At 40.5% G+C, this 23,660-nt stretch overlaps 1 protein-coding gene across 5 annotated transcripts in view; it reads left to right on the forward strand.

The window, feature by feature from the left end:
• DACH1 (dachshund family transcription factor 1) overlaps window positions 1–23,660 on the forward strand; it is a 485,713-nt gene that overhangs the window by 229,343 nt on the left and 232,710 nt on the right. For all 5 annotated transcript variants that reach the window (XM_064174189.1, XM_064174173.1, XM_064174154.1 and 2 more), the window contains exon 3: window positions 19,442–19,603. In XM_064174189.1, the coding sequence (XP_064030259.1) occupies window positions 19,442–19,603 (162 nt within the window). The remainder of the gene's footprint in view (window positions 1–19,441; window positions 19,604–23,660) is intronic.

Consider the following 23,660-nt stretch of genomic DNA (forward strand, 5'->3'; position numbering starts at 1 on the left):
CTTATAATAACAATATTAATAGATGCTTTGCACTTTCTTTTCCTTTTTATAGCTTTGTAGAACTCTTGGGTGACTTCTATTAAATAATCTCCTGTAAGGCATGGAAGTATTATGTCCATCTAATAGGTAGAGGGGAATAAAATCAAAATGTAGGTGACATAGCTGATACTTTCTGGTAATACCAGAATTAGAATTCAAAAGCCTCTAATTTCTTCTGTTCTTTTGTTAGAGCAAACATGTATTTAACTTAAGAGGTTAACTACTTCAAAATTATTTCAGATTTTATTCAGCTATTTTCTTTCAATATATCACAGGCTCACAGGATGTTAGGGGTTGGAAGGGACCCAAGGAGATCATGGAGTCCAACCCTCCCTGCCAGAGCAGGACAATACTATCTAACACAGATCACAGAGGAACACATCACATCCATATCTTTTAGGATTCTTCTTGCTACAAACTGGGGATTGCTATGGCAGGGATGCTCAGCACATGTGGTTAAGCAGAGGTCTTGTAGGTGTAGGGAAATGATCCCTTTGGATTTAATTTACAACTAACTGAAGATAAATCATAAGAAAATGGCAGACAGGAGAGTCAGACAGGCCATCAGCTGTCTAACCAAGTGACTGACCTAGAGGCATCTCTAAAGCTGCCAAAGTAACTGTTTATAGAATCTGTCAAAAAGCCAGATCCTACTGCTTAGAAAAAAAAATCTTCCAGTATTTTACATCTGGGCCTTTTTTATGAGCAGAGGGTAAGAAAACAAACAACATAGGATACATAGTGAAGTGTTTTGCTCTAGTGGCATTCTGCAGTTAATTTTTTGGTTCACGTTTGTGTGAAGCATGATGCTAGTGAAGGACTGATTTGGGGAGTGAGTGTAGGAGGTTTGAATTGGACTGAAGTTTAATTTTTTGTATGTTTACATCATAGCTTGAAATATAAGTGATGATTAAAAATACATCAGTGCTAAAAGGCACTAATATTGAGGTGAGATGGTGCTATAATTGAATGCAAAGAATACTTGTTCCTACTGGAACAAGTAGGATGAGGCACTTAGTGCCATGGTCTAGTTGATTGGATAGGGCTGGGTGCTAGGTTGGACTGGATGATCTTGGAGGTCTCTTCCAACCTGCTCGATTCTATGATTCTGTGATAAAATTGATATTTAGTAGAAACATAGAATTATTTGTGCTGGAAGAGACCTTTAAAGATCATCTACTCTATCCTCCCTACCATGGGCAAAGGACATCTTTCACTAGGTCATTTTGCTAAAAGTCCCATCAAATTTGGCCTTAAACACTTGTCCCCAGTGAGGAGGCAACCATAGATTCTCTGGCCAATCTGTTCCAGTGTCTCACCATCCTCACTGAAAAGGATTTCTTCCTTATGTCTCATCTTGAATCATAGAATCAGGCAGGTTGGATGAGACCTCCAAGATATCCAGTCCAACCTAGCATCCAGCCCAACCAAATCAACTAGACCGTGGCACGAAGTGCCTCAGCCAAGCTCTTCTTGAACACCTCCAGGGATGGCAACTCCACCACCTCTTGGGCAGCCCATTCCAATGCCAATCATTCTGGCAACAACTTCCTCCTAACATCCAGCCTAGACCTCCCGTGGCACAACTTGAGACTGTGTCCCCTTGTTCTGTTCTGGTTGCCTGGCAGAAGAGACCAACCCCACCTGGCTGTAACCTTCCTTCAGGTAGTTTCAGACAGCAGTGAGGTCTGCCCTGAGCCTCCTCTTCTGCAGGCTGCACACCCCCAGCTCGTTCAGCCTCTCCTCATAGGATTTGTGTTCCAGTCCCCTCACCAGCTTTGTTGCCCTTCTCTAAATCTACTGTTCTTCAGTTTAAAGTCACTTCCCCTTGTCCTGTCACTGTAAGCCTTGGTAAAAAATCTCACTCTTTCTTATAAGCCCCCTTTAGGTATTGAAAGGCTTCACTAAGGTCTCTCTGGAGCCTTGCCTTCTCCAAGCTGAACAACACCAACTCTCTCAGCCTTTCCTCATAGGAGAGGTCCCTCATAGGAGAGGTCTTCCAGCTCTTGGATCATTTTTGTAGCCCTTCTCTGGAGCTCCTGTAGAGTTGCATGGCTTTCATGCACTGCAAATCCCAGAGCTGGACATACTGCAGGTGAATATCTGATGAGAGAAGAGAAACTGAAGCACCTTCCTTGCCCTGCTGGTCATCTTCTTGCACTCTTGCATTTTGTTAGTTTGGTGAAGAAATGTCAACAAACCATTCATTTATGTTATTTGAGGTAGAATCCTTCCAAAATTTCTGTGTATCATCAACATCCTATGAGGCAATCTTTTTTTCTGCGCACTGAAGATGTTGTATAACTCCTTTTGCATTTCATTCTCTTTCATATGAGGAATATCAATCACTTCTGCTTGAATGGTAGCAGTTTCCAGTGAAAGCAAAACATTTCACTAAAGTTCCCTGAAGTTTTCCTGCTATGTAAGCTTTCTTACAAAATATGTGAGAATTAAAAAAAAAACACCACAACTTGTAAATAATTTTCTTCAAAAACACAGTCACTTGAGACAATGCCATATTGGCACTTTGGAAATGTGTTTTCTGTAGTTCAGAAGGGCAGAATGTCAACAGCAAAGAGAGAAAAATCTGAACACAAATGCATGTACACTCTTTGAGTTTGATCATAATGCTACGTTGTGCATATGTGAATGTCTCTGTAGATTAGAATCATAGAATCATAGAATCAGTCAGAGTTGCAAGGGACCACAAGGATCATCTAGTTCCAACGCCCCTGCCATGGGCAGGGACCCCCTGGCCTGGCCACAGCCTCATCCAGCCTGGCCTGAAACACCGCCAGGGATGGGGCCTCAACCACCTTCCTGGGCAACCTATTCCAGGGTCTCACCCCTCTCATGCTCAACAACTTCCTCCCCACTTCCAGCTTTGCTCCATTCCCCCTAATCCTGTCACTCCCTGATAGTCTAAAAAGTGTCTTCCCAGCTTTTTTGCAGGCTCCCTTCAGATCCTGGAAGGCCACAAGAAGGTCACCTGGGAGCCTCCTCTTCTGCAGACTGAACAGCCCCAACTCTTTCAGTCTGTCCTCATAGCAGATCTGCTCCTATCCTACTGTTAAATTTCTATGCTTACTGCACTCCTACTTTATGCAACTGGAAGCAGTATTGTCCTTACTTCTGTTATAATTTGCACCTTCAGCTCTGAGCATCCTCGTGGCCCATCTTGATGGCCTTTCTCCAGACATGCTCCAGTATGTCCACATCCTTCTTGTAATAGGGGCTCCAGAACTGGATGCAGTACTCCAGGTGGGATCTGACCAGAGTGGAGTAGAGGGGGAGAATCACCTCCCTCGACCTGCTGTCCACACTTCTCATACAGCCCAGGCTCTGCTTGGTTCTGTGGGCTGCAAGTGCACACTGCTGGCTCATGTTGAGTTTCTCATCCACCAGCACCCCCAAGTCTCTCTCCTCAGGGCTACTCTCCAGCCACTCACTACCCAGCTTGGATTTGTGCTTGGCACTGCCTATTGACAATGATTGTATGACATCTTTATTAAATCCTGTTTCTGGAAGGACAAAATCTTGTTGATTCATCTGCCCTTGTTATACTCACTGTGTGCCACCCGTTGGTTAGCATGCAGCTTAGATAAAACACAGTTCTCCTGTGGCCTGTTACTGCCATGGAAAATCTGTTTTGATAGATAGAGAAACTATTTTTCAAGCTTGGCAAAGAATCACAGAATCACAGATCAGTCAGGGTTGGAAGGGACCACAGGGGTCATCTAGTTCCAACTCCCATGCCATGGGCAGAGACACCCTACCCTAGATCAGCCTGGCCAGAGCCTCATCTAGCCTGGCCTTAAACACCTCCAGGGATGGGGCCTCAACCACCTCCTTGGGCAACCCATTCCAGAAATACAACATGTGACTAATACTTCCAATTAAAGAACAGATCAAACAAAGAGAATGCTAGAAATGTCTCGTAAACTTCTTGAACCACTGGCAGAAAAAATGCCTTAATTTTATCATCTCTAAGGACATAACAAAATTAAATCTAACATTAAGTCTGCATCCTTTAAAAAAGAAATTCCTGTCTTTCTAAAACTGAACATGTGTTTGAACCTGTCTGAACTAGTGATTAAGAATTCAATTTTACACCAACTCAGGAATTCAGCATAAGGAATTGCAACAAACTCTGTCATTTCTCTCCTTTTCATTTGAATTTTATACATAACAAAAGGGGTTTAGAGTTCTGTTCTCAAATGTTTCAGAGCCAGTATGTTCCTCACTTTTAGAAATGGCTCCAAGCTCTTTGGGCTGTGTAATGACAGATATTGGTTATCATCAACTTTTTGTATTTATAGTCTTATTAGCTATATGAGTGACTTCCAAAGTGACTTCAACATTCACAGCAAATCACTAAGTGATGTTCTCATTTCTAAGATAAAGCAATAGCAATGCCCCTGTTCCTGTTTTTTCAAATGATTCACATTGAAAATTTTAGTCTAGAAGTTGCAGTGTTGAAGGCTAGGAGTGTGTGTAAAATACCCAAGAAATACACATGCACTGTGCAGTCTATTCATAGTTGAAATAGTATTTCAAATAGCATATTTGAAACAGTACAGATAAATCTGACACCTGGAATTTAGTAGTGATAAGAAAGCCATAACTTAGAGGAATAAGAAATTTTAAAGCACACATCCCATCTGACTTGTGTGAATGCTGACAGGATGCTGCCCTGTGCTCAACACTCGTCAGGCCACACCTTGAGTTCTGTGTCCAGTTCTGGGCCCCTCAATTCAAGAGAGATGTTGAGATACTGGAACATGTTCAGAGAAGGTTGATGAAGCTGGTGAGGGGCCTGGAGCACAAACTCTGTGAGGACAGGCTAAAGGAGCTGGGGGAGTTTAGCCTGGAGAAGAGGAAGCGCAGGGGAGACCTCATTACTGTCTAGAACTACCTCAAGGGACATTGTAGCCAGGTGGGGGTTGGTCTCTTCTGCCAGGCAAGCAGCAATAGAAGAAGGGGACACAATCTCAAATTGTGGAGGTCTAGGCTGGATATTAGGAGGAAGTTGTTGCCAGAGAGAGTGATTGGCATTGGAATGGGCTGCCCAAGGAGGTGGTGGAGTCACCATCCCTGAAGGTGTTCAAGCAAAGCCTGGCTGAGGCACTTACTGCCATGGTCTAGTTGATTTGATTGGACTGGGTGCTAGGTTGGAGTGGATGATCTTGGAGGTCTCTTCCAACCTCGTTGATTCTATGATTCTAAGGTAGAGGAAAGTGATTTCCAGTAACAGCCAGATTTGTGCAAATCCTGATCTTTTGGCAGCCGGTTCATTAATAGCTGAAGAATGGATTAATGAAAATATCTGCTGCAGATTAAAATCTAGGTCTCCCTACAAAATGGGGAACCTTTTGTCGTTATGTTTTGTCTATTGATTGACATCACTAACTGAAGAGATTCATGGTAACACAGAACTTTGTATTTTATGAAATATTATTAACAATGTATATACAGGGCTTTATTTACACATGATACAGTGAAGATTTCTGAAGGTTCTGCCAAATCAGCATAGAGATCCCTTTACCCTTGCTTATTTGGTGAACTTTGAATATATGTCCACACTGACATAGACAATGATACCATTATGCTGTTGTGCTAGTTAGAAGCAAGCTAGAATGTTTTGGTAAAAGAACTAGATAACAGGCAGTGAAATGAAAACAATTGATGTCAACTTCTCTCACAGTCACGCTGAGAACTCTGGGAAGAAGAAGTAAACTTTCACCATTTTGTCTTTCTCTTCTGCCTTTGCCTTCAGACCTAGTCACATCTCATTAACCTTGCTCCCACTAACCTTGCTCCCTAACCTCTTGGCCGCATCTCTCTTCTTCCTGAGAACTGGGGTAAGGTTGAGAGGGCCAGGGGAGGTGTTGGGGTGGTTTGAGAGCCCCTCCTGGGGACTCAGGTTTCTGGGAGGGGAGTTGTGCTTCTGTATTGTTTATCCTTTGTATATTTCTGTATATAATTGTATATAACTGTATATAGTGTAAATAGCTGCTTGTAAATTCTGCTAGCTGTAAATAAATTGCTTCATCTATATTCCCAGGGTCCGTCTGAGTTAGCTGGGGCACATACAAAGTGTGGGGGGGCGAGTAAGAGCCCAAACCATCACAGCTGTCAGCTTCAAAGATTATGCCTTTTGGAAGCATGTGTTATTATGTATCTAAATCTCAATTTACAAATTACTTTGTGGTAACACTGCTATTATTGAGGGAACTCCCTTCATTTGGGATGATAATTTGGTAATGCATTGATTGAGTGCCGGGACAAGTGCACATCATCCCACCGTCCTACCACAGTTTGTACTGTGAGGAGATGAGTTCTTTCAAATGTAGGAGGCCACAGCAGCATGATTTGTCTAGAGCCACAGTCAGCACTCAGGCTGCAAGAAGCAGAGCATATAGGTGAGTGGGCTGTCTATAAGAATTGTCTGCCCTTTCATCTGAAAAGAGGACTACACACTGTTCCCTGTAAGTCATTATCACAGCTACTTTGTACAGTATCAGAGTTCTGATCATCACAGTGCAGTACTCGGCTATCACTGTGCTGTAATAGTACATTTAGCTCCATGCCTTGCCTCTGGCACAGTGTAATGCATAATGGATCTAACAAAACTTTAAAAAGAAAAGAATAATAATAATAATTTTTAAAAAGAGCCCCAAAGCCACAGTGCAGCTCTTGAAGTTACAATACTTCAAGTGAATAGAGGGATAGAGACGAAGACTCTCCTGACCCTTACAGGTGAATTCTGTACAATACTTAATGTGAAAATTCTCTTGCTCAGCTTTCTGTGTTAAAACCATGGCAGATCTGGAAATAACCAGAGGATTTCTTGGAATTTTTACAGCCTTATACTGACTTCTGTCATTACAGTGCTTGGCACAGCCTGCTTTGCACACTGCAAATGCAGAGAGGTAGAGAGAAAATTATTGTATGATTTGTCAGTATATATTGTAATGTAGTGGTATCTGTCTTCTTCTTGGGGGCTTGGGAAACAATATTTACTTTAAAGGTAAATGTGACCAAAATGGAGTCCAAATTGTTCTTTAATGATTTTTTTTAAGTTCTGTTTATGCACTCATACTGTTAATGAGTAGTCCTTTGGAGACTTTCCTTAAAGCTAGAGCTCTGCATTTCATACGCTCTTAGAATCAACCAGGTTGGAAGAGACAGCCAAGATCATCCAGTCCAACCTAGCACCCAACCTTATCTCTTTCCTTCTCTTTTCATGAGTAGGAATAATACTGGTTTTAAGGTGTTTAAAGCCAGGCTGGATAAGGCTCAGGGCAGGCTGATCTAGGGTAGGATGTCCCTGCCAATGGCAGGGGGGTTAGAACTAGATGAGCCTTGTGGTCCCTTGCAAACCTGACTGATTCTATGATTCTATGTTTTAATTTTTTGGGGAAGGAGGGAGCCTGAAATAAGTCTGTAGCTGACTACTCCTGTGCTCTGAGGGTGAGAATAAAATCTTTCGTTCTTTGGGCAAAATTGTTAGTATGGGAGGAAAGTCCTAAAGTCCACAAAGGCTTTGATACCACGCTAAGTACCAGTGGTCTGTTTCTTCAGCATGTGGACCCAGTGCAGAGAACACATCTCTCTGCAGGCACATCCTTCTCTCCAGAAAGCTACAAAGGCTATAAAGCCAAGTGCAGGATTCTGCACTTTAGGCATAACAACCCCAAGCAGCACTACAGGCTGGGGACAGAGTGGCTGGAGAGTAGCCAGGCAGAGAGGGACCTTGGGGTACTGGTAGACAGTAGCTGAACATGAGCCAGCAGTGTGCCCAGGTGGGCAGGAAAGTCAATGGCATCCTGACCTGTGCCAAGAATAATGTGGCCGGTAGGACAAGGGAGGTTATTCTTCCCCTGTACTCAACACTAGTGAGGCCACACCTTGAATGCTGTGTCCAGTTCTGGGCTACTCAATTCAAGAGAGATGTTGAGATACTGGAATGTGCTCAGAGAAGGGCAACAAATCTGGTGAGAGGCCTGGAGCACAGCCCTGTGAGGAGAGGCTGCGTGAGCTGAGGATGTTTAGCCTGCAGAAGAGGAGGCTCAGGGCTGACCTCATTGCTGTCTACAACTCCCTGAAAGGAGGCTGTTAGCCATGTGGGGGTTGGTCTCTTCTGCCAGTTACCCAGCACAAGAACAAGGGGACACAGTCTCAAGTTGTTCAGGGGAAGGTCTAGGCTGGATGTGAGGAGGAAGTTGTTGCCAGAGAGAGTGATTGGCATTGCAATAGGCTGCCCAAGAGGTGGTGGAGTCACCATCCCTGGAGGCATTCAAGCAAAGCCTGGATGAGGTACTTAGTGCCATGGTCTAGTTGACTGGATAGAGCTGGGTGCTAGGTTGGACTGGATGATCTTGGAGGTCTCTTCCATCCTGGTTGATTTTATGATTCTATGATAGCTAAAACTGCAGCAGTGTGGTCCGCACCTAAAGTCTTGTTTTATTCTGAACTTGCTCTGGTGCCTCAAATGCTTAAACACACAGACAAGGTAAATTTCACACATGTGATTAGGCAGTTGTACTACAGCTGGTCTATTGAAAAGAATTTGGCAATTCAGTTTTCAGAGCTGAGCTTCGAAGTCGTAGGGAGATATACTTCCACAGGGCCACGAGGCTGCCTCAGCAGTGTTTACATATTATTTTAATCAAAGGATCTTGTACCCCAGGATATGTATCAAACTGTGGATTAAGTTTATAAAAAAAACAACAAAAGTTCCTGCTGGTTGAAAGATTATGAGTATTTAGCTACAGTACTGCTGTTACAGGCAGGAACATGTCCTTTCAGTATTTTCAAACTGTAGCAGTGTTACAACTAATTAATTGCATCTGTCTAGTTAAAAAATAGACTAAAGTTAAAGGCTAAGGTTTTATTAAGTACTACTGATTTTCTTATTGGTTTTGACTATATAGCTTAAAAGCTGAAATGCCCTTTTCTAAACTGGACTGAAGAAACTTGTCAATAAAAGACATTGCAGTTAGTCAAATCTAAGAAGGTTAAATCAAGAAAAGGCATGAGACACCAGCAACTACCAGTAACTGCCACTGTGTTCAGCCTTTTAATTTCTTGTAGCAGCAAGAATAGTGTTGTGAGACCAAGAGATAATACACATGAAATATTTGCAGAAAGTGAGGGGAACTTGTTCCCATAATAAGTAATTCTATTAAATGTAGTGGTTTGGGTGTTCCCTGCCCCTCCCCACTTTGGAAAATCACCCAGACTAGACTCAGCCAGCTTTATATTTACAGCTTAGCATGATATACAAGCAGGTATTTACAGTATACACAGTTATATACAGAAATATACAAGCTAAAAGGTAATACAGAAGCACAACAGCCCTCCCAGAAACCTGAGTCCCCAGAAGGGGCTCCCAACCACCCTTCCACCTTCTCCCACCCCTCTACCTTACCCCAGATGTTGCCTTGTGCCCCAGGGAAGAATGGAGGGTCGGCCAGGGGGGTTAGGAATCAAGTGGATTAATCAGAGAGACGGAGGGTGAGGTTAGAGAGAAATACTACTCAAAAGCCCAGGCTGTGCCCAAACTGCCTTATCTATGTTTATACTCTGGTTCTTATACATCTCAGCAAACCTGAGTGAAGCAGACATCACCATTATTTCTCTTTCGCAGCCTGTGATCTAATGCTTCTCACCAAAACATTCTAGCTAGTTTCAAGCTAGCACAATTAAACAAGAGCCATGATTGCATTCTAGCAATGCAAATGTAAACCAGAAAGTCAGTTAGCATAATATATTGTGTGTGTATGCACGTTTTCCCTTCCCACATACATTTTGGAACTATATGCTATTTGGTTAAAGAGGTAGCGGATCAAGATTCAACATTTAAGGCAAAGTAGTTTTTATCTTGTTCAAAGCTGACCTCTGCTTTTAAAAAGGCTTGATCTGCAGTTTTTTCATCTGTTTAGAAGCATACATTTTTGGTTAAGAAATTGAAGACAATCTCTTTGTCTTTCTCCTAAGCTGGGGAGGCTGAGATAAAAAAGAATGCCTGCTTTAAAAGTCACACATGGCTGTAATTTAAGATTTTTTTTTTTTTTTACCTTATTGTCCATAAGAGTTGAAAGAAACCTTCAATGAAAGTTCATTAACTAGGCCAATGCCTCAGGCAATAAAGGTTCATTTATTACCAGTTTCTTGGCTGTTTTTCTTCTTCTATTTTTCCGTTAAACTCATAGCGTAAGATAATACTTCACAAAATTAAACCTTTGACCTTCTGCGGAGTTAAGTCGCCTTTGATTAGATAAAGTAACAATTTATGGTCCAGCGTGAGGTTGCACATGAAATGAATAATGCAGCAGACTGAATGAGAACTGAGAATCTATTGCTTTTGAAAAGATCACTGTTGTTTAAGAAAGAATGTTCCCTCCGAGTTGTATTGTAGCGGTGTTGTATGCATTCCGGTAAGATTTTAAACTGTTGTCAGAAAGTACAGCATAGGCAGGCAGTTCTGCAGTATGCTCTGTTTAATTCTGTCACAGTTGCACCGAGCCAATAGTAAATTTACAGATCACAAAACCTCGTTAAGCCGTAAGGGTTAGTAATTCGTCGCCGTATTTGAAATGCGCCGCCTGACTTCACTTCTTACTCTTCAGTACAAAGGAATAAATCCACGCTAAAGAACAACTTCGTGGAGTGTAAGTCCATGGGTTCCATATTAGTGATAAAATAATTACATTTCCAAAGTCTTTTTCATCAACACTGAACCTGCCAGTGATTCTCCTTCAGAAACAAAAGTTTTATCTACAAAGCAAGAGAACACTGCTTCTTTCCAGGTCAGTGTTTTGTTTCTGCAACTGTGTTAATTGCAAAGACACGTTGTGAGCAGAAGGACTTTTAGATTTAAAGATTGCTGTAGAAATTTAGCTCTTTTGCTTGTTTATTTTAAATACAATACCCAGATCTCAAAATTCATATTGCAATTTAGGACTACTTACAGGAAAAGGTCTGATTAGTCTGATGAACAACAGATGGTTTGAGCCTCACATACACTGGTTTTCTCCCCCACTTCAAGACTTGCAATTTCATTTTAGTTGCACCAGTCTAAAACAGATCACATGCATGATTTTTTTTCCCCCTATGTATTCCTTCTGTAGCAACGTTTAAAGTACAATTAGTGATTTCACTTTTCATTGCATGCCTTTCTCTTTTTTAATAATTCAACTTCAAAAGATGTTAAAAATGATGCAGATAAGCAGTTTATGCTGAATTGTGGAAGTCGAGCAGGAAAATACAGCTAGAAAAGCCAGACAAGAATTTTGTAATCAACACAAAATAACAGGTAATGAAATTTTTGAAGTATACCAGTATTCTTCTATGGAATCAATCCAGGCAGCTTAACAGAACTAAAACTTCTGGATAAGTGTGAGATTCCAGGCCTACACCACACATAAGGAATACTATGAATGAAACTTGGTATTTTTTAACAGGCCATTATGATGTAGTCTGAAGTTCCCCTTTCTGTAATCCAGTCTATGTAATCAGACCTCTGTCCCCCTGCAGATTGCTTTCCTCTTCTTGTTTTATGTATCACACTATATAAAACACCCATTAGATCAGAGACTAAGGTTAGGATCCTATTTCTTTTGAAATAACTGGGCAGCAGTGTAGTAAGCTACCAAAAGCTTGTACCTGAAACCCATGAAACCAGTGCAATAATCTACAGTGATCGAGGTCAAGTCCTAGGAGGTAACTCTGCCTTTCTTTCTCAGAGTTTTTCAGATTCTTAGTAAAAATTTTGCCCAAGTAAGAACCTCAGTATGAAACAAAGAATTGTCCAGAAAATGCATGAATTATTTTCAAGTCAGTATCAGTGAAATAAACTATAAGAAAAATTCATTAAGCATTAATTTGAAATAATCCATTCTTTTGGAATTTAGATGAGATTTTGGACTCCTCCCATGCAATGAAAACATTTCTGCAGAATAAACTCTCTAGCAAATAAATTAAATGTAACAACACTGCTGACACTCATATTTTGGCTTTCTGACTCTTCTCTGATGGCCAACATAGAGTCCTAAAGAAAAAGGTTGTGAAAATATATCTATTGCATAGAATCATACAATCAACCAGGTTGGAAGAGACCTCCAAGATCATCCAGTCCAACCTAGCACCCAGCCCTGTCCAATCAACCAGACCATGGCACTAAGTGCCTCAGCCAGGCTTTGCTTGAACACCTCCAGGGATGGCGACTCTGCCACCTCCCTGGGCAGCCCATTCCAAAGGCAAATCACTCTCTCTGGCAACAACTTCCTCCTAACATCCATCTTGGATCTTCCCCTGGCACAACTTGAGACTGTGTCCCCTTGTTCTGTTGCTGGGTGCCTGGCAGAAGAGACCAACCCCACCTGGCTACAGCCTCCCTTCAGGTAGTTGTAGATAGCAGTGAGCCTCCTCTTCTGCAGGCTAAACATCCCCATCTCCCTCAGCCTGTCCTCACAGGGTTTGTGTTCCAGGCCCCTCACCAGCTCTGTTGCCCTTCTCTGGACACATTGCGGTATCTCAACATCTCTCTTGAATTGAGGGGCCCAGAACTGGACACAGCACTCAAAGTGTGGCCTCATCGGTGTTGTGTACAGGGCAAGAATAACTTCCCTCATCCTACTGGCCACACTGTTCCTGATCCAGGCCAGGATGCCATTGGCTTTCTTGGCCACCTAAGCACACTGCTTGCTCATGTTCAGCTACTATCTACCGGTGCCCCCAGGTCCCTGTCTGCCTGGCTACTCTCCAGCCACTCTGTCCCCAGCCTGTAGCGCTGTTTGTAGTTGTTGTGGTCAAAGTGCAGAACCCTGCACTTAGCCCTCTGAAATCTCATCCCATTGGCCTCTGCCTATCCATCCAGCCTGGCAAGGTCCCTCTGCAGGGCTCTCCTACCCTCCAACAGATCAACATCTGCTTATCACTGGATTTTTAATGCTGTCATATATATATATATGTGTGTGTCATATATAAAGAAAGGCATTAGTTATGTTAAAGTTGTTACTAGTTATTTATAGGAGTTATAACTGAATTAAGATCAGTTACTTAAACAATTTTGTAAGTAGCCCCACAAGGAAGTTTAGGAATACAGTTCAAAACTATGTGTCTTGAGACACATTTGAGGCTGAAAAAGTTACACTGACTTTTCTTTCATCTTCCACAAACAAGATGCATTACAAGCTGCTTGTGCCACAACAACTGAAAGTTTTAGAATCACAGAATCATTGAGGTTGGAAAAGACCTTTAAGATCATCAAGTCCAACCATAACGGCCGCTACACTGAAGTTTCAGCACCCGCCAGCCCTTCTAAGCAGCCTGCAGTGTGATAACAAGCGTTGCCGGTCACTTGTTACTTGACAGTCTCCCTTCCTGAAAGCCCTCTCCTACCTGCAGCAGCAAGCTGGGAAAGGTGACCTCTGTTACTACAGAGACACCGTGCACAGTCTGGCTCCAGAGACATAATCCTCCAGCTAGTGCTCCTCTGGCAATCACGTGTCCAATTTAAGAGTCCTCTCTGAAGGCAGGGAATAGTACTTGTTGGAAGGCAAAAAGCTGTATATATAATCTAGTGCCCGGCTGTAATTCATAGACATTTGGAAAGTCTGTCATAATGTATGACAGCTCTCTCAGGCACTTTGCTTTCAGAACAGAAGTGTTTTCTGAGGATGCTGTGGGTTTTTTCTTAGTGTTTTCCATTTCACTCACTCAGTTTTCAGCTTTAGAGATCACACATACTGGACATACTTCTGGTCTCATTCTTACCCATGGAATGCTGACTTCTAGTTATTATACTTTCTAATGATTAAGAATTGCAACATATATTAGGCATAGTTATAGCTGAACTAAGATCAGTTACTTAAGCAATTTTGTAAGCAGCCGCACACCCAAGTTTAGGAATACAGTTCAAAACTATGTGTTTTGAGACACATTTGAGGCTGAAAAAGTTACACTGACTTTTCTTTCCTCTTCCACAAACAAGATGCGTTACAAGCTGCTCATGCCACAACAAAGGAAAGTTTGAAGGGTCCTCTCTGAAGGCAGGGAATAGTATTTGTTGGAAGGCAGAAACCTGTCTATAATTTAGTGCCCCATACACATTTGGAAAGTCTGTCATAATGTATGACGGCTCTCTCAGTCGCTTTGCTTTCAGAACAGAATTGTTTTCTGAGGATGCTGTGTTTTTTTTGCTCATTGTTTTCCATTTCACTCACTCAGTTTTCAGCTTTAGAGACCACACATACTGGGCATACTTCTGGTCTCATTCTCACCCATGAAATTCTGACTTCGGTAGAGTTGCACGGGTGTAAATTAGACTAGAACTTGGCAGGAGAAAGCTTATGATTATATTTGGCAGTGGCAGCAGGCTGCAACTTTATTAACATAATTAACAGCTACAAACACACCGAACAGGCCAAAGTAATCTAGTGACAGAAGAGAGAAGGTCTTTGTAGGAAAGGATCATTCGCACTTTCTTCTGGTGTTCTGCTTCTTGTTCCCGAGTTCCTACTAGGGCTTGGAGAGCTTTCAATTGAGCTGTAATTCAAATTCATACAGCTCCTACAAGACACCTTGTACAGAGTTTTGCTGATGAGTCTATAGGAACTGTCAGCAATACGGAGATTACTTCAGGAGCGTGGTGGTTGAATTGAACTTTACTTTCTGATGTTTTTCTTTTTGAATTAAATTGTTGGACAAGATTAATTGCACACAGTAAGATTTAAATGAATAGCTTTATAAAGCATTAAAGTTCTAAGTATGTCACATGGGAAAAAAGCTGTAAGGTTTAAATGAATAAATGTATTTAATGCATAAAATGTCTCGGCTAATTTTTTAATTCCTTTAGTAACATCTTTTATTGAAGAAAAAAAAACCCCATACTTTATTCATCCATCTTAGTTGTACTGCTGTGGTTGTGGTAATTTAATATTCCTGCTCTTCGCTAATCTTCTGGTTCAACAGAAGTAAACAATAGCTTTCATAAATTAAAAATACGCTCTTCAGAACATGCTTCTAAAGATAAAAAACAAGGCTGTAAACATTTATGACTGAAACAAACTAGATTGTTCAAATACTGCCATGATGTATCTTGTATATCAATATGGCACTGATATCAGTTAGAATGCAAACAAGGTTTTAAATGATGTGCCCCTTCATTTCAGCTGGAGAATCCGCTTTACACCATCTGCCTATCAGATGGTTAGGAACCAGGACTGCGTATTAATGCCACATGTTCGATTTTCTTTCCCCTTGTAATGGTTAGATTCATATTGCTAATAGCTGTGCATGAGCACTGTCGATGAAATTTGTGTGACGATGGAGTGATGAGATATTTATAAAGCTGCCTGTCTCACTGCATAATCAGCAGGAAGAATGCCAGACATAAACAACTTATCAATTTCAGAATATTAATGACAACTACCATTGACTTAAATGCATTGAATATTCTGGCTTGGATACTTTTTAACTGTTTGGCTAAATACTTGTTAATATTATTCCACTGACTTTAATGCATTGAATATTTTGACTTGGATACTTTTTAACTGTTTGGCTAAATATTTTTTACTATTATTCCACTGACTTTAGTGCACTGAATATTTTGGCTAGGATACTTTTTAAACTGTTTGGCTAAATAGTTGTTACTACTATTCCACTAACTTTAATGCATTGAATATTTTGACTTGGATACTTTTTAAACTGTTTGGCTAAATATTTGTTAATATTATTCCACTGACTTTAATGCATTGAATGTTTTGGCTTGGATATTTTGTTTGGCTAAATACTTGTTAATATTATTCCACTGACTTTAATGCATTGAATATTTTGGTTTAGATACTTTTTAATTGTTTGGCTAAATACTTGTTAATATTATTCCATTGACTTTAGTGCATTGAATATTTTGGCTTGGATACTTTTTAACTGTTTGGATGTTAAAACATCTACCTGCCTGTTTGGTGTGATCCTTGTTTCTTTCATTTAAAATGGTTCTACAGATGATTTCTGGTTATCTCATATTTGAAGAGAAAATTTCTGTTGTATGGAAAAGTGGAAATTCCTCAGCTACTCTTTCAAGAGTACAGTGATATTAAATAAAGTTTAGGTCAAAATGCTTATTTGAACAACAAGCTAAAAAAATAAAAAACCTGCAAGTATTTAGCCAAGTATATACCTGTATGTGAATTTAAAGTTCATCTAGATAGATAGCACTGTATTCACTTCTTATGTTTAGAATATATTTGCCTGCCTTTGCTAGTGAGATAAGTGATTTAAGTCAGACTTTGTGTTAGAGGGGAAGCTTCATCTTGTACCATAGCGTAGTCAAGCTCAGTGCATTGGTGATTATAATGCAGGTCACTCCAGTAACTGGCTAGGGACCTTCCTTGCCACTTACTTTGCTGTATAATGATGGTCAAGTGATAGGAAAAAGTAGCAGTAAAACAGGAACTTTGCTGTAGGCTAGAATTGCGGCGAGGAATAGCATTAAGCCATAATTCTGAGGATTATTCCTCATGCATGTTTCCCCCTCCGTTTACACCAGTGCTTATAAGAGACATGCATTTCAGTTTAAATTAATTGCTGTATGGCAAAGTAATAATTTCAGTCACTTATGCGGTTGTGTGAGAGAAGCAACGAAATTAGTAGTTTAATTTCTGCTTTTTCAAATGATCATTTATTATCGCAAGCATTATCTTGTGAAAATCATAACACAGAACTAAGCAATCTGTGTTTCCTACGGCTTCCTCCAGAGAGAAGCGTTATGGCCTGCCTTGGAGAGAAGCACTGAAGCATACTGGGTTTGCAAATGTTGTAGTGGAAGAGAGTTTGGTTTTTTAGCTCTTCTGTCATTGGCCATTAACCCAGTGAGACATAGAATCATAGAATCATAGAATCAAGCAGGTTGGAAGACACCTCCAAGATCATCCAGTCCAACCTAGCACCCAGCCCTATCCAATCAACTAGACCACAGCACTAAGTGCCTCATCCAGTCTTTTCTTGAACACCCCCAGGGACGGTGCTTGTGGGTCGCACAAGTCCTACGTCCAGTGTCTGATAAGGTATTTACACTCATACGTGGATGCTGATAATCAAAACCTGCTCACCTGGAAATTCGGTCACTACTAAAAGCTTGAGACCTGCTGTTGTATTCATTTGCTAGGTCGTATTCATTTGCTATATTGTATTCGTCCAGAGGATTGTTCATAAGAGATGCCTGTTTTAGCTTGTGAGAGATGTATGTGAAAAAAAGGAAGTATAGATTATTGTATTGCTTAATGAGCACAGGATGCAAAGTAAAGTTCAGAGGTGCACCATCCCTTTTTCTGTGTCCAAACTTAGGGACTGTAACCAAATTTGGATAACGTATAACTTCACATCCTTCCTCTCTGTTAAAAATATCACTGGAAGCAATCCATGTTATTGTCAATACCTTCTTAAGATCAGAACATGCACAACTTGCTAAAATAAAAGTAAACCTTTATATTTGTCCACTTTCTGACTTGATGTTTGGCTTTTGGGTACATCTTCATCTACCTAAAATAGCAGCTTTCTAAGTAATATTGATCTGCTTATGCAGAATGTAATTATCACATACTTGGTAATTCTCATTGCACTTGGAAGTGTGAGAAGTCAGCCTGTGAGGAGGGTTGGGAAGCTGATAATGTTTGCTGATCTTTATGCTGTCATGCAAATCAAGAGGGGCAAGCAACCTTGAGTCGAGCCACAATATATTCAAAGGCACCTCTTATGCCACCTCATTGCTTTCCTGATGTCCATTTGCTTTGTGCCTTCTCCCCACTGAATTTTGCCTTTGTCCCTTCCCATCACTAGCTGAAAACACAGCAAGACTGAACTAATTTTCCAGTTAAGCAGGCAAAAGAGACAACAGGAGGTCCTTGGAAACTGTGTTGGTAGCAATATTTATCTTAGCAGCCAGGGATTATTCAGTCTTTCCTGCTAAATTGCACTCCTCCTATCCTGGGCAGCAACCTTGGCCCATTAGAATAGTAAGTTGTGGAGTTAATTCCTCTTGAGATCCATAAGATGCTTCACACCTTTCAGAGCAGCTGAAAATCAGACAAGCAGGCACCTTTAATTATACTGAGCTTTTTCAAGCCTTCTCCACAGTCAGGGCAAGAATCTTGATTCAAAATGACGGAGTCTGTTCTCCTCTTGTGGCGTAACAGGATGATGGTTAAGATTGCATAATTGCATAAATTTTACCTGCTTTTATGCCTTTTCATTCATTTCTTACACTAATTCTCTTTAATGATCCATTTCTGGCCCCTGGATCATTCGTGTGGTGTAGTTAGCTCTTGTGAAGTTTTGACACTGACTTCTCTCCGCTACCACCCAGGCTGGGGGAAAAGGGATCTGAGTGGGTAGCAGTACAATTTGGATATTGCAGGGGAATTATCCTGCCTCAGGGAAAAGGGCAAAAACTTATGCTTGTGACTTTGATTAAAGGCTGTATCTAATTATGAGTTTTGAAGGCATTACTGGACTGTTTCTCTAATTGCTTTTGACAAGAGAAATGGTCTCGTTTTTGTAGAGCGTTCTTTTAAACGATTGGATGGCGGAAATTTGTTTGGGTAGGAAGAGCACTCGGATTGCCTGGAGGTGGCTTTGGGATTGGGATTAAATGGATTTAATAATTCCTCTTCTCATTGATGAATACCTTGAGATGCTTTGAATTTTAGGGAAAGTAAAAGAAGTATTTTACCCATGTTCTGTACAGCTAACCTGTCTCCTAAAAGTGCTCCCCAAAATGACCGTATCTCCTTGCTGTTATGTGTGAAATGAGAAATAAATGTCTGAGTTCTCTCATGTGGTACTCATAAATACAAATCATAGACCCATTTTTTTTTAAACTAAGTACAATTATGTACATGTTCCCTCATTTTTTGTAGCCAGACATGTAGAGAGTCGATTTTGAAGCTCACTTAGATACATGAAAGGATTTATTTATAGCTGCAATTAGTTTTGTGGTATTATGACATCAGTTACTGGATATCTGGCTGCCCAGGGAGGTGGTTGAGGCCTCATCCCTGGAGGTGTTTAAGGCCAGGCTGGATGAAGCTACCCACCTAGGGTAGGGTGTCCCTGCCCATGGCAGGGAGGTTGGAACTAGATGATCCTTGTGGTCCCTTCCAACCCTGACTGATTCTATGATTCTATACCAAGCTACGATTCAGGTGGATGTTTTGGACTAAATGTGGTATGAAACATTTTGATTGAAAAAGTTGATGGCTTTTCAAATTTAACAAGAGGAATAATATCCTACAATGATTATGAAGAAAATATGAAAGAGGAATAACAATTTTAGCCCATACAATAATGAGGAACCATAGAATAGCGTATATTAAATTGTGTTTGTACTTTTTTACAGGCCTGACAGCAGCAGCTGCAGCAGCAGCAGCTGCCACCAATGCTGCCATAGCAGAAGCAATGAAAGTGAAAAAAATTAAATTGGAAGCTATGTCCAACTATCATGCAAATAATAACCAGCATGGAGCAGACTCTGAAAATGGAGATCTGAATTCAAGTGTCGGTAGGTCTCAGAAACGCCATTATTATGTGTCCATAATACTCTGGCTTTTTATTAATACAGTGATCCTTCTGGGCTTCCTTCTGGAGTCCTTGATTTGGTATGAAAAGTTGCATATCTGTTCTCCTTTTTTTTACTGCTTTTAGTTTTATTTTGTATTTGACCTTTACATGAGTGTGCAGCATTGTTGCTACTATTGCGAAAAACATTCTCTCCTTTGCAGGTTACTTTTGCAGACTCCAGTTAATATTTTCCGTGAAAGAAAGTGGTTTGATTGCTTAGAGTTCATTTTTCAAAGTACAGGTGGGGTGACAGATGATGGTGTCAGAGTGAAATTTAACAATGTCTCCTGCTCAGTGTGCTGGGTATCGACTTTAGGTAATTCAGAACACAAGCTTGAAAGCAAAATATTTCATACTTTCATGTGCCCTGTGACAAAGGGAAAACATACATACACAATAAATTATTGCCATGCTCTACAGTTCCTATCATATTTTATTTTAATAAACACATTCTTAAAACACAGTTAACAGGTTTTTCCATTTCTTAAGCAGCCATCAGCACCTCTTTTTCTTTCTCAAAAAAAGAATCGTTTCAGTATACTTTATTCATTTGTTTGGACAATTTGTTTTGCTAAAGCATACTTCAAAGCTGGAATAACTTTTTGTTGTTGTTGATTAAATCTTTAATCATCTGTGTGTGTCTGCTGTAAAATGTTTTGTTATGCCATTTCATTGTATTGGCTCCTTTTATCATGTTGAGACAGTATTAACTCAGCAACAGAAATTCAATGACAAAGAGGTACGTTCAGAAGACTGTAGGCAGGATTGGTGTATATTGGAATAAAATAGCTTAAGATAGGGATGGGTTTTGTTTGGTTTTGTTTTGGCTGTTTTGTTTGGGTTTTAGTTTTGGTTTTTTTTTTTTTTCATTTCTAAATGCATTTGAAACGAATCTTAGAGAGTTATGTAGTAGCTGTAACATAAACGTGTTTGTGAACAGCATTTCTGTACAGTTCAGTAGACATTGGTAAAGCTATGATTTAGAAATAATGTGAATTGCTGTCCAAAGAACCAGTTTGCCCAGGCACATGCAATTCTAACTAACAACAATATGTGTGCATTACTGCATGAGGAGGTGACCAGATTTGTTTGTTTTCCTTTTAAAGAAAGGCTTAAAAACAAACCCTTCTGTGATGGTGAAGTAAATAGTCTTAAGTGAGTGTGCTAGTACTCAGATACCAACATGTGTGGCCACTAGAATATTAATAGAAAGATTGTCCCCTTGGAGAGAAGACAAAAGGGGATGGAGAGCAGGTGTCTTTGAAATCGGTCAGGAGGAGATATGTGCTAGTTTGAAGCTAGCTAGAATGTTTTGGTGAGAAGAACTAGATTACAGGCTGTGAAAAGGAAACAATGATGGTGTCTACTTCACTCGTAGGCTTGCTGAGATGTATAAGAACAAGAACACAAACATAGATAACAGAGCAGCTGTCTGGGCTTTGGGCTGAACTTCTCTCTCTCTCTAACCTAACCTGCTGTCTGTGTGACTAGTCCACCTGCTTCCTAAGTCCCCTGGCCAACCTTCCATAATACCTTAAATATAAGGCAAGATCTGGGGTAAGGTAGAGGAGTGGGAAGAAAGTGGAAAGGTGGTTGAGAGCCCCTCCTGGGGACTCAGGTTTCTGGGACGGGAGTTGTGTTTCTGTATTACCTTTTAGCTTGTATATTTCTGTATATAACTGTATCTATTGTAAATACCTGCTCATATATTGTGCTAAGCTGTAAATACAAAACTTCATTCAATTTCCAGAGCCACTGAATCTAGTTTGGGTGATTTTCCAAAGTCAGGGGGGTGGGGTGTAACACCCAAACCATCAGAAGATAGAAAATAGGAAGAACCAGGCGGTCCCTGACATACTGGGGAAAAAAGTGAAATAATGAAAGTGAAAAGTGTACATTCAAACTGGAAGGATAAAAGGTCTGTACTGGAACTAGAAGTTATTTTAGATTAGAGTTTCTGACTCAGTTGAATGCATTTAGTGAAACAAGAAGTTCAAATACTGGATGATGGAAATGTTATTCTGCATGGCAGTTCTGGTGACAAACCACTTGTTCATCCACAGAAACAGACAAGTTAAGAAGTAATCAACATCTAAACCACGTGAAGTGGCTCAGGGGTGACCTTATTGCTGTCTACAACTACCTGAAGGGTGGTTGTGGCCAGGGGGAGGTTGCTGTCTTCTCTCAGGTGGCCAGCTCCAGAACGAGAGGACACAGCCTCAGGCTGCGCCAGGGGAAATTTCGGCTCGAGGTGAGGAGAAAGTTCTTCACTGAGAGAGTCATTGGACACTGGAATGGGCTGCCTGGGGAGGTGGTGGAGTCGTCATCCCTGGGGCAGTTCAAGGCAAGGTTGGATGTGGCACTTGGTGCCATGGTCTAGCCTTGGGCACTGTGGTAAAGGGTTGGACTTGATGATCTGTGAGGTCTCTTCCAACCTTGGTGATACTGTGATACTGTGATACTGTGACATTTGCAGGAGAGTGGGTGAGAGTGGACGGAGAGACTATCTGAATTTCCTCAGAATAATTAAAAAAATAATTAAAAAACATTGTGATTTGAGGCATAACTTAATTAACTAACCTGCTCTTACGCAGCTCTTTAAGTAAATACATCCTAGCTACTTTAGTAGAGCAAAGTTAAGGAAGGAAGTGAAACTATTGTCTTTGTCAACATTTCTTTTCAAGCCCCTAACTTATTAATGTCCTGGTTTGACTGATTGAAGAACTGAGTTCATTTTGTTCAGAAAAAAGGTCCCTCTTCTAAGTAGAGCAAATAGCATTCCAGTAGTGTCTGGGCCATGAGGGATGGCTCTGGAGATTCAGTGTGCCTGTCTCTGCATCGGTCTTAAGCTATACTCTTCCTATGGAGGTTTTCTCAAAAATAGTTTGCATTTATTTGTTCCTTTCCTAGTGGCCCCTGTCCGGTGTCCAGTGCCAGTTATGTCTATGGAATCAGAGAAGTGATTCCTGCTGTTACTGATGCCAGAGTGTTGCTAGGTCTGTTAAGAGTTAATTCTCTATTAGATGCACTTTTGAAAATTAGCATATTTTATTAACTTGACAACAACTCATATTTCAAAGGTGTTGCTTTGTAGTTGATGTGTGGATTCCCTCCCCCCTCTGCATTTTTTTCAGGTGTTTATGTCTTTTCACATAAATATTATCAAGTCCATACACCATTAATATTTTAAATTATGCCTTGTTAGGCACGGATTTGAAATACTAAGTCAGTGAATGTTGACAGGAGGAAAGGATAAGCCAAAAGAAAATAACCTGATATTTGTTTATATTTCAAACTGAAAAGGAACAAGTGAACAGACCAACAGGCTAAAAGCTTCACTAATACATCTTAGTCCATATGTAGCAGGCATTAGCATGTATTTGTGTACATGGATTGATCTTACTGTGTTCTTAGGCTGTTCTGGAAGCTTTGTAACTGAAGATAAATAAAATATGGTCTCTTTGGTTAAATCGTCAGGTTTGTTCCTGAATTATCTTGCTTTTTAATCACAAGCTTTACTGTGAATCATTTTTGTAGATGAACATTGTATAATTCTACAGAGTATTACACAAATGTATTATTTTGGTCCTTTCAAACAATGGCATGGCCAAAAAGGTTAGTGAGTGGAGAGAGTTAAAGGAAGCCAATGGTACTAATAAGTAATTAATTTATATCCCTCTGTTTTGTATAATAATTTATATCCCTCTGTTTTGTATAGTAACCTTGAGCTTGCATCCTCTCACCAGAATTATCATTTGAGGGGGAAGGGGGGGGGGGGGGGGTGTGAGTAAAAAAAAAAAAGAAAGAAGAAATTACAGAGGAATCGGAGTGAGGTATTAGCACACTGAGTAAAATATATGGCTGCAACGCCTTTCTCCCCCATCCACAATCAATTGGATTCTTTTAGTTTAATATTTACTTGCTAAGATGAGATGCTAGTCTGCATGGTGATAAACAGTCTGCTACTGGCATCTGAAGGTGACCTGTCAGTTCATATG

This window comes from Pogoniulus pusillus, chromosome 3, assembly GCF_015220805.1.
Source record: "Pogoniulus pusillus isolate bPogPus1 chromosome 3, bPogPus1.pri, whole genome shotgun sequence".
Classification (NCBI taxonomy): domain Eukaryota; kingdom Metazoa; phylum Chordata; class Aves; order Piciformes; family Lybiidae; genus Pogoniulus; species Pogoniulus pusillus.